This window comes from Eschscholzia californica, unplaced genomic scaffold (assembly GCF_041429995.1).
Source record: "Eschscholzia californica isolate CP2 unplaced genomic scaffold, dmEscCali1.0.p SCAF_1, whole genome shotgun sequence".
NCBI classification, from domain to species: Eukaryota; Viridiplantae; Streptophyta; class Magnoliopsida; order Ranunculales; family Papaveraceae; genus Eschscholzia; species Eschscholzia californica.
This window is the reverse complement of record NW_028238198.1, coordinates 42,086,937-42,099,172: the sequence shown is the minus strand read 5'-3', so window position 1 is coordinate 42,099,172 and position 12,236 is coordinate 42,086,937. Positions and strand designations below refer to the sequence as shown.

Here is a 12,236-nt window from a genome sequence, read left to right as displayed (position 1 = left end):
CTCTCTAAAATCACTAACTTAAGATAACGCTAAGTGATAGCTTTTTCTTCAGATCTAAAGGCTAGTGCTAGTGTACTAATGTAATCCCTAAATTTTGTTTGTTGTTGATGACGAATGATGATGTTGGGATTCAATTCCTAAATTTTGTTTGTTGTTGATGATGAATGTTAATGATGATGAATGTTAACGATGATGAATGTTGATGATGAACTTTTTGTGATGATAAATTTTTGATGATGAACATCTCGGGTTCATTTCTGATGATGAACATATCGGGTTCATTTTTGATGATGATGAATTTATAGGATTTAATCCCTATTGTTGATGATGACATCTGGGATATTGACAGATCTATACCAAAATGAATTTTTTTTTATCAAAATCTGACTTAAATGAAGGTTGTGGTCAGAACCAGATGAGGGTTTATTCTAATGTGTTTGTTGATTCCGTTTTCAATCATGAAACAACATTAATCTCAGATTAGAAACGCCATTGTTGAAATATTTTAGAGAGTGATCGAAAGTGTCTTTCTTGAGTTACTGTTGAAGTGTTAGATGATGTTAATGTTTGTTAAGGTTAAAGTGTTAATATGATGATGATGATATTGATGGTTGAAGTGTTAGATGATGATACTGATGTTTTTAGAGAGAAAAGTGTTAGATGATGATGATAATGATGATGTTTTTGATAGTTGAAGTGTTAGATGATGATGATGATTCTTTGATGGTTGAAGTGTTCGATGATGTTGTTTTTAGACAAAGAAAGGTTTTAAAGAGAGTGAAAGAGAAAGTTGGGTATGTCAGAGAATAAGAGAAAAGGTAGCTTTGGAAGAGAATAAAAAAAGTTAACGGTCATTGGACGGTGACGTAAAAAAGGGGATCATCACGGCATTCTTGAATAAACTAAGGAGTTGCGCGAGAAGCTGGTTACAAATTAGGGGGCTATTTGAGAAATAACCCTTTATAAAATAGTCTCGATTTTGACACTTCTAAAATAGTCTCTATGAATAAAAACAGTCAAGATTGAATTAGAGGTAAACACTTGGTTGCCCAAGTGGTTGATAGTGTTGACATAAACTAAAAAACTCATGAGATTCAACGTCCGTTTCTCAGTGGATTTGAAATCCATGGTTTAGGAATTTGGGTTATTAAGATATAAATAATGTAATAAGTTTATCGGATTTTCGGCTATATGTTGTTGGGGTTTAGGCCTTTTTTAATTATTGGTTTAACTTAGGCAATTATCGTGCTTATCACATTTTGATAATGCATCAGTGTCTTGTAATGATTGACGTAGATTGTAGTCGACTTCTCAAAAAAATAAAAAATAAATTAAGGGGCACTTTATTTTGGGTCCATAATCTAAAAACCCAAAATTTGGAAAGTACTAGAAAATTAGACCCAATCTTGAATAATATTTGAAAAAAAATCTATTTTGTAAAAGTACAACTTTACCAAATAAAATTTGCGGTCGAAATCGTCCTTACTACAATTCCTGCAAATCAACGTGAAAAACATTTTTGAGAATTTCTGAACAAAATCTTAGTTTACTCTCAATAATTTTGTAAATTTCTAAACAAATTCGTTTTTGCTCAAAAATTATTTTGTAAAAAAACTGTTGCGTTTGACAAACACATTGACTGACACTAGCATTATGACTAAAATTTTCTCGATTTGTCTTGTAAAGAAACAAATGACTTTCGCATTTTTTGTTTTGTTTTCGACATAAAAATTTAGACTGATGCATTCTTTTATTTATCTTTTGCAAAAACTAAAATTTTATGCATATTAAACTTTGAATTGACAAATCCATTAATGGACAAATAATATTTTGGCTAATGCAATATACATGTTAGTAACAACATAATTATATATGTTGTCAACCATTTATAACAAGCCAAGGCATAATTGTGTTATCAACTGATAACAACATAGTTATATATGTGTCAACAATTTATAACAAGTCAAAACAACAGTTTGACAAACACTGTAAAAACAGTAAAAACAGTTAACGTATTCAGTCTTGTTAACAATATAATTATATATGTTGTCAACAATTTATAACAAACTAGAACAAAATAGAAGGGTAGAAAAGAGATTAAGAAAAAATGGAACGATCTCGAGACAGGAACAACAACACAACCGTGTTTTGGCATGATTTTAGGTAATTTAAAAAAAAAACGGGTGTTCTTAAATCTTTTTTTTTCGGTGGGCCTAATTTCCTATTTGGGTCTGCTTTTTTGGGCTTTCATCAAAAAATCCTTTTATACTTAGTTCCAAAAATAAAATGATGGAGATCATCAAGATGGGCCTCACGGCCGAACTAGTTAGAGGGCCTCATGGCCGAGTCCATTAGGGTTAGAGTTTAGGAGTTTCCATGTTTTAGTATTTCCTACTAAGTCTAGGTTTAGAAGTTTCTATATTTGAGTATCTTTGATATTTAGGAATCCTAATTTGAGTCTATCTAGAAGTTTCTAAGTTCCTATAAAAGGAAGTCAGGTCTGTCATTGTTATTCAGATCAGAGAATATTATCAATCGAGTTTATTATTAATCAGGTTTATCGTTTTGTTCTTTACTTTATCAGTTTATTTAAGTATTTTATCAGTTTATTTACGTATTTGATCATTGTTATAATGGTGGATTCTATTACTTTTACGCTTCCGCAACAATCTACATCAGCTGGTATTCAGAGCTTTAAGAATCTGGGAACAGATAATTTTTTTTAAATACTTCTCATCTTGAATGTTGGAATAATCTTCCGCGTTTAGGTTGGGATCCTTTCAGAGATGCACAACAACTCTATGTTGATCGAAAAGATCAAAACAAAATTAATGTCGATTCCAAAATTCCTATGTTTGATTATTAATATCATATAGATTTTTGGATTCAACAGATGGAAGATTGGTTTATAAACCAAGAAGTCCATGACGAAGATAAAGTTTTTGTCATCGAACAACACTTGTCTAAAAGAGTCTATGAAAAATTCAACGAGATGCAATGGAGACTCATTGATCAAGGAAAAAAATTCGTCGACGATTGGACTACATTGAAAAGCATCTTTAGGTATGTTTTTCTTCCTTTAGATGAATATTTTTCATATGTGGAGACAAAGATTGAATCCAGTAGACAGTTCTCGAATGTTACTTCGGTTACCGTGTTCGATGGTATTGAAGAAGTTCTTGACAAAAAAATAAATTTTTCTCAATGACGGAGGAACAAGAAGAACAAAGTGAATTATCCTCTTTTAGCTTGAAAAGGTCAGTTCATTCTAGTTTAGATTTGATTAAGCCATATTCGAGTTTGGTTTATAAGCAACACGAAGATGAATGTGGGAAGATCGTTCAAGTGAAGAAATTCCAGGTTGATTTTTCCATAAAATATTATGTGGTGTTTGTGGTCTTCTTCATCAAATTAAAAGATGACGGGAGATGTTGCAATTTGTTGGAAGTTTCTTTCCTACATTTATTTTTGCAAGATTCTTTGCACTATGAGATTGAAGCTAGTGATTTCGTCCAAGTGGGTGTCCTTCGACCCCAATGCACCGTTCGCTCGAAGTGGGAATTAAGGATTGCATTGTTGAGTCTCACTTGAGGGCAAGTTCGTTCTCGGTCGGGGAGTATGATGGAGACCATCAAGATGGGCCTCACGGCCGAACTAGTTAGAGGGCCTCATAGCCGAGTCCATTAGGGTTAGAGTTTAGGAGTTTCCATGTTTTAGTATTTCCTACTAAGTCTAGGTTTAGAAGTTTCTATATTTGAGTATCTTTGATATTTAGGAATCCTAATTTGAGTCTATCTAGAAGTTTCTAAGTTCCTATAAAAGGAAGTCAGGTTTGTCCTTGTTATTCAGATCAGAGAATATTATCAATCGAGTTTATTATTAATCAGGTTTATCGTTTTGTTCTTTACTTTATCAGTTTATTTACGTATTTTATCATTGTTATAATGGTGGATTCCATTACTTTTACGCTTCCGCAACAATCTACATCATAAAATCATCTACATTTTGGATCTAATCTTCATCGTCATATTCATCTCCCTCCACCACCACAGCTTCCGACCACCACCATTTTTTTCTCTTTTCTTTTTCTTCTTTTAGTTAGAGATGATGTACTCCAGCGTATCCAAGATTTTTACAGAGAGATATACTGGTAAAGGAAGATAAAGGAAGAGACGAGAGAGCTACTTAGAGGCAGTTTTGTGAGATTTGGATCAATTAGAGAATGAATTTGAATTGATAATTTCTTCTTACTTTGAAGACATGGGTATTGGTGGTTTATGAATTTGATTGAGTTTTTTCTCTTCAATTCTAACTCTTTCGGTGTTTTCTCTTCTTCAATCTTAACTTAACTCTCAAACTCTTCTACTTAATAGAAGATGAGCTGAGATTTGAATCAAGTACAGATTCCATAATTTGAAGTTGTGATGGTGGAGGTAAGGTGAAGATGAAAGTGAGAGGCTAAAATATAATCAAGTTCATTTTAGACTGAAAATATAGACGTCCACTAAGTCAATATTTATTTCGCGGAGACTATGTTAGATGTCGCAAAGTCGCAACTTTTATAAATAAGATAGATTTAGTCAAAACCTATTTGACACAAATTTTCTTCACTACCAAATTTTCAAAACATCTTTTAGCCAATATCTTTCGAGGAGTGCCACAATCATTTTTAGAGTTTTACCTAATGGCTTAATTCATCGACTGCGCAAACTTTAAAAAGTACTATAATTAACGATATACCTTAGATTCTAAGTCAAACTTTGAGTAAACTCTAAAGTTGTTTGGAGCACGAAAATAAACACAAGATTACCAATAATAACATTCTGGTAACGTAATTCTTCGTAATCGCAAAATCTTGTTATTGTTTGGTTTGGCTAGAAGTAAGTTTGGCAGAGATCAATTTTTCATGTATATTATTCGATTGACAATCTGAAGAAAACTTACTTTTAGGGACTTCCACATTTTGTTTTGCATGCATTATAGTGAACTAAAAACTAATCGTCCATGACATAAACGTAAATAAATATGTAAATGCGCGCGAGAAAATAAATCAAACACATATGGATCCTAGTATGACCCCTAGTCCTAAAAGATCTAATCTTCTTAGGATTCGTCTTGTTTTCGCCTTAGTTTGCCTAGATCACCATACTCGAACCTCCATTGAATTCTCCCACTCGAACTTGGATCGCAGTCTTGAGCTTCTTCAATGGACCCATAGACCCTAAACTCTAATTACAAGACTCGAACGATGCACAGATCGTATAAACTTGAAATTAAAATTATTACAATTTGCACCCATCCGTGCTTAAAACAAGAATAAAAGAAAATAACTTCTGTGGCCATACTAGTTTCCGTATTCACATCACATGCATTCACATAATATTCAATATTATCAATGATATATGCATGATAATCTGGGAGATACTTTTGTCGACATCTCTATGTCACATACAGACCTTAAGTCTATATTCAAAGGATTTAACTAATGGTGCGTATCGGTTTTATCTTTTATGATTTCCAAAATCAATTTTAAGAAAAAATCCGTTTGGGCCTTCGGATGGCCCAGGTGAATTTCGGAAAATTTTGGGTGGAACCGGGAGTAAAATCGAATTTTAGACGCAAAAACTCCCACTCGAATTAAGACCCATAAAATAGCTCAAAACGGCCCGAGACAAGTCTTAGTCAAGGCCCAAGGACTTGTCACGCCCTAGGCCAAAGAAGGCCTTCGGCACAGGTCGGGCATGGCACTGTCATAGGCCGACATGTTCTGATCCGTGACGGCTCAACTAGGATGTTGGTCTTTGGCGCAAATGCGTTTGGTCAAAGACCTAGTCTAATTTGGGTGTCTCGGTTAAGACCGAGACACCATTAGACATCCCAGACGCGTCTAGGATGCATCTGGTCGAGTCCGAGATCACAACGTCTCGATCTCTAAGATCGAGAAATGCTCGTCTGTCTTGGGACGCGTCCATGAAGCTTCATAGAGGTCTCGGTCAGAAAGACTGAGATGCATCCCGGAAGCATCCTGGCCAGATTTTGACATAATTACGGACAAAATAAATATTTTTACATAATTACGAGAAAGCTACTGCACGTGGAAAAAAAGCAGAAAATACATTGCACGCAAGAAAATATGAAAAATTTAATAATTTTGAGCTCCCTATCTCAGACAGATCTAACGCTGCCTCCTTCAATAACAATTCAAAGAATACCCAAACATATGCATGAATATAATAACGTGAAATGGTTTAATATATGTCAAAAAGCTACAAAAGTCCAGCTCTCAAGCTTTAAGGATTTTCAAATTTAAGGAATTACATACTCTGTCTTTACAAGGGTAAATCCCATGTTTGGGTTAGGTGAAAATATTGTAAGTCTCAACCACAAATCATACTACAAAAGTCGAGCTTTCAAGCTTTTAAGAGTTTTCACTTCCAGAAATTACGTATTTAGGCTTTACTTAAAGCTCGAACAAACTGTGCCCATTTAGTTGAGTTATCTGCCCTAGAAGTCAGTTCAGGTTAGGACTTAGGTTGGGTAAACTGTGAAACTTCCATAAGATGTTGTTCCAATGGTTTAGAAACTTCTAAAAACCCCAAATTTTGTTTTTAAACAACTTCTAAAATTGATAAAAACAACTCTTTTCAAAAACCAAAATAGATCAAAATTGAACTTTTTGAAAGCTTTCAATGATCAACTTTGAAATCAACTTGAATAACTTTAAATCATATTAAAAAATCAATCAAATTGAGATGCCTAAAACACTTTTAGACACAACTATCTATCTAAACAAGCATTGATTGGTCCGAAACTTAGCAAATAACTAGCTATGTGCAAGAGGCTCTGATACCACTGTTGGAGTTATGGAGTCTCCTAGTATTGGTAGCGGAATCTCAGATAGGGGTGTACACGAGCCGAGCTCTTAACGAGTTGCTCGAGCTCGACTCGACTATTGCTCGTGCTCGACTCGAATATTAACGAGCACGAGCTTAACACGAGCCCAAAATCATGCTCGTTTATGTAAACGAGCCGAGCTTGATCATTCTTTAGTGTATCGCGAGCTACAAGTGAACAACTCGTTTAACATATTCTTATAATATTGTAGTACATAATTATGTATTAGTATTGAAACTTGTACATGAAATATCAACTATTAAAAACTTATCGGAATATTAACCATTAATCATTATTATTGTATGTGACAAATGATCATTGAAGTATTTTGATAATTTAGAAAGTTTTAATTTGAAGTATTTTGATAAGCGAGTGTAAAAGAATGCGAGCTCGAGCTCGAGCTCTTTGAAATTTATACGAACCGAGCTTGAACAAGTGGACAATTACTCGAACGAGCTAGAGCTCGAGCTCGACAGTCAAATACACGAACCGAGTTTGAACATCTTACTACTCGGCTCGGTTCGACTCGAGCACACCCCTAATCTCAGACATCTAATGTCTAACACTAGTATCCCAGGATCTCATGCATAAGTTAATGGTTATAACTAAGTTAACTAGTTTGAAGATTACCTTAATCGCTAGTTTTCCCCCGAACCTTTCCAGTCACTTTTGAGAAGACCAAGAGCTCCATTTGTAGCTCCTCTACTTGGGACACCGAGCAATCACCTTGATCTCCCACCTTGTTGCTAGCTAGAACTCCATTGTTGGGTAGATTGAAGAATACTTCTTTTTTGACTAGATAGATAGTATTAGGAATTATCTCTCTTTCTTTCTCTACTTGATGTTGTAGAGCTAGAAAGCTTCTTGAGAATTTTCCCACACCTTATTTAAGTCTCAAGAGGCATTATATAGAACCCTAAGTTAGAGTAAAATCCTAATTAGGTTCTCCGAAAAACCTTTTTGAATAAGATTTAGGAAATAGTCAAAAATAGCAACTAGTTGCTATTTTCCCATTCCCTCTCTCTTTTGGCCCCTATAGGGGCACACGGCCAAGCATGACCGGTCCTCTTTTGGGTAAAAAAATCTTCTTTTGGTGCCCCGACCCAAATTTCCTTTTTTGGTCTTTTTGTACTATCTTTACCTAAACTTCTTTTGGGATTTTTGGAAATATCTATTAGTCTTACCCATTCATATGTGTCTCATCCCTCAAGTCATATCTTCTGATCAAGTTGACACTCTTTGGTGTAATTCGTTGAAGGATCCGGACGAAGTTAGCCGCGAATCGCTTCGTGATTCGACGATCGTAGTTGGTTTCTAGCTAAACACTATGACCCCTAAATCATCCGGACTTGATGATCTTCTTCATCAATTGTCCTATCCGATAAATTTATCGCATTGCATCTTTGGTCGAAGGACATCTCCTTTAAGTATAAGCGTATAATTATTTTTTTTATTACAAATGCTAACTATTAAGAAAAAGTGAGGGAGGTATATGCACTGTTCCCTCCCCTTTGGCCACCGACCCCCTCAATTTGACACTCATTTGGATGGAAATTTATTCACCTAAATTTTATTTTATTTTTGTAATTTAAAAGAGATTTTCCAAAAGTACCCTTACTAGTCGTTTTACTGTCATTGGCGGTTGCGACTGGTACTCACAATCATGAAAATATATAAAGTGTATTTCGGGGATTCTTATAAAATTTAAAAAGAGGTTACTATTTATATTTAGTCTCCCATCACATCCAACAGGACATGAGCACTATATTCGGACCCCATTTTTCCTCAAACACAACGTTTCTGCGTTGTGTCGTGTCATCGGTCCAACACTACGCAGAACATGTTGTCATGTTTCACCGAGCCTGTCCTGTCGTGCTTATCTCTTAAAACATCCAAAAACGACATGCACACCAGGCATATTTCCTGGAATTTCCAGTGATTACACATGACACGCCATGTCGGTTCTTTGGTGAAGCGGGGCGTGTCCCGTGTTCAAAGGGTCGACCATCTTAACTCACACCACTAAGGAAAATGCTATATGACCCTACTCGGTAGACTACGTGGTACATTCCCTTGCTTAAGTGGCTAATAAGATAGAGAACATTTTTGTCTTTTCTCCATACGGTGGAAAGACGAAAATACCCCTTGTTCTATATGGGGCAATGTACCAAAGAGTCCTCCTCTGGCATCTTCCCACCACTAAAGACACATGGCCCCTACTTGGATTTGGTAATATTGAATCTGAAATCAAGAAAAGGAATCTGAGTGTAACTAGCCGTTGGAGATAAAGACGATTCAAAAGATTTTGAATTCCGCCCACTTATTTGTTGCTTTACGGAAATAATCGCCTTATATCAACCCCTCTCCTCCTGTTCAGCCCTTTCACATCAAACACAAATTCATCTCTCTCTCTCTCTCTCTCTGTCTAGGGTTTTGATTTTCTATTTCTCAATTTTCTGCAAAGAAGAAGATTCCATCTCAGATCTTCTTCTTCTGTATTCTTCTCAATCTCAGTTCTTGTTTCTTGATTTCAATTCATTCATTCTGAAAGTTAAGATGGCTACCATCAATGGTTATTCAGAAACTCAAGACAACACACCTGCTGCCATGGCACCTACTGTTACAGCTTCCTCAAAGAATCCTCTCTCTCTTGCTAAGACCGTCGATACTCAATCTGTTCTTAAAAGGTATGCCCTTTCTTTAGGGTTTTTACTAAATTGAGATTTGATTTTCATTTGGTTGTTTTAGGGTTTTGTTTTAATTTGGATTTCGATCTAGAAAGAAATAAAGATTGTTTGGATAATTTGAGGGTTTCCATTGAAACGAGTTTTATTGTTCAATTAGGGTTTTGTCCTGAATTGAGATTTGATTCTTCAGTTGGTTGTTTTAGGGTTTTGTCTGATTTTGGATTTACATTTAGAAAGAATAAAAGACTGTTTAGATAATTTGACGATTTCCACTGAAATGAATTTTATTGTTCAATTAGGTTTTTTTTTCAATAAATGCATTCTTTTAGGTCAAATAATGGTGAAAGTTCCTAATGTAGTTTTTCTTGGTCACTGAAAACAGGTTACAATCTGAACTGATGTCTCTTATGGTAAGCAAACATGATTTGGATTAGGGTTTTGTTTCATTTATTGATAAAAATTAGTTCTTTATTTCTTGCAATTAACAATATGAATTATGGGTAATCACAGATGAGTGGAGATCCAGGAATTTCTGCTTTCCCAGATGGAGATAATATATTATGTTGGAAAGGAACCATCTGTGGAAGCAAAGAAACCGTATTCGAAGGAACAGAATACAAGCTCTCTCTTCAGTTCCCTAATGATTACCCGTTCAAATCTCCGACTGTGAAATTCGAAACTCTATGCTTTCATCCTAATGTAGATCTCCATGGAAACATTTGCTTGGACATACTTCAGGTAAAACTTTAGTTATAAAGGGGATCAAGGTTTCTTTCTTTTACTAGTTTGTGTGTGTTCGGTTTTCATTTTAAATCTAACAGTGAAGATGAACTTAAGTATATCTCTTGGCTTTCTTGGGTTAGTATTGATATTCATAAAGATATAGACTTGTAGTAGCAATATTACTAGGAGGGATCTAGCTCAAATATGATCAAGCTCGAATATGACCTAGCTAGAATATGATCTAGCTTTATCATTTGTTGACTTTGTATGTAATTCTGATCAGGGAGAAGATTATATATAAATCGGTAGTGCTAAGTATTGACAGGATGTTTTCCTCTAAGGCGGCATTAGGTTGACTTTTTCACCTGTTTATACCGAGTAGCTATTCATTTCCGTCTAAGAAATTCCTAAGTCCTGCCTCTGCTAGCAGAATATATAATATCTTTTAGTTTAATAGTTTGGGTTTTTCTGTTTTTCGCTTGTTAATCTAACCCGAAGAAACTATGTATTTTTCTTCATTTATAGGATAAATGGTCATCGGCATATGATGTGAGAACTATACTGCTATCTATCCAAAGTCTACTCGGAGGTAATTTTATATAGATATCAAGAATCTTCTGTTCTGTTCTATCAGTAAGTAATTAGAGAAAGAGTATGAGTTAATTCTTATTCTATTTTGTTGCTTTATAGAACCAAACACAAGCTCACCTCTAAACACTCAAGCCGCACAACTCTGGAGCAACCAAGAAGGTAGAGAGATGGGTTTCATTTCTGTTTTGATATTCGTTCAATTTTTCGTGTTTGAAAATGTTATTTCTAATGTTATAAATTTTTTCGTTTTGTATTGCAGAATATAGGAAGATGGTGTTGAAGACGTACAAACCTGCTACTGCTTAAGTATTCAGCTTGTTATCTTCTCAAGAGAAACGATATTATTAGTTTTGAATTGTATTGTGCTTCATTTTTTTCTTTTACTTTTTTCCCCGATTGAGATGATTTTACGGACGATATTTATGTCGGTGAGTGTTAAAATGCGCAATGAACATCGGTGAATTTCTCATATTGTTGAGTTAGTAGTCACAAGAAATCAAACATACTATATTTCTTCTTACAAATGAATTGTACTCTTTCCTTCTTTTCCATCTCAAGAGAAGTGTTTACACAGAAGTTTTCAACTATTTAAAGGCCACTAGTTTATAAGATTTTGTTGAATTTCATGATTGTTTTGAAAAAAATTTATGTTGTTTCTATTGAACATGACTACAGCAAAGAAAGGGAAACAATCCGCTGTCTACGATACATCACAAAAAGGGGTGTATTTTCTTTTTGAATTTTATGGTTTTTCGTCAAATTTGTTTTCCAAAATCGTCCTATTAGTTAACTGGATCGGACAAATCCATAATTTGAACTTCATGACCTCTATTACGAGGCTGCAGCGGATTAGTTTTCTTTGTTGATTATTCGATTTCTAACGTTTCATTCAAACACCTAAATCGAAAAGATGTCCTTGTTCGTGAGACACCTATGAAATTGTTGTAGAAATTTCGTCCATTGCCACAAAATGGATTTGCAAATTATGTGCTAATTGGAAAACCCAAGTTTGATTGAGTTTTCTTAACAAATATAAAATGCGAGCGCTTTGGGGAAAGCAAAATAATTTCGGGGTGTTAAATTTTAAAGGAAATATCTGAAATTTTAGAAATTTTAAAGGGAATAATTTCCGGAGAAGAAATGGCCAAAAACTTTCCTTTCCCCTGACAATTAGAAAATACTGGCCAACTAAAGTTGGCCAGTTTTTGACAAAGTTTTCACACCCCAGAAACTATTTTGATTTCCCCAAAACGTTAGCCTTAGAAAATATACTGATCAACCAAAATTGACCAGTTTTTGACAAAGTCTTCACAACCCAAAAACTATTTTGATTTTACCGAA

The 12,236-nt window shown here is 34.7% G+C and overlaps 1 protein-coding gene across 1 annotated transcript; it reads left to right on the top strand.

Annotated features, from left to right (window-relative positions):
* The first annotated feature begins 9,116 nt into the window (after positions 1-9,116).
* On the top strand, positions 9,117-11,419 carry LOC147566933 (ubiquitin-conjugating enzyme E2 19-like). Its single transcript, XM_086653505.1, has 6 exons — positions 9,117-9,581; positions 9,964-9,991; positions 10,092-10,319; positions 10,830-10,893; positions 10,995-11,054; positions 11,155-11,419. The coding sequence occupies exons 1-6, from the start codon at positions 9,451-9,453 to the stop codon at positions 11,199-11,201; spliced, it is 558 nt and encodes a 185-aa protein (XP_086509631.1). The 5' UTR covers positions 9,117-9,450; the 3' UTR covers positions 11,202-11,419.
* Positions 11,420-12,236: the final 817 nt, after the last annotated feature.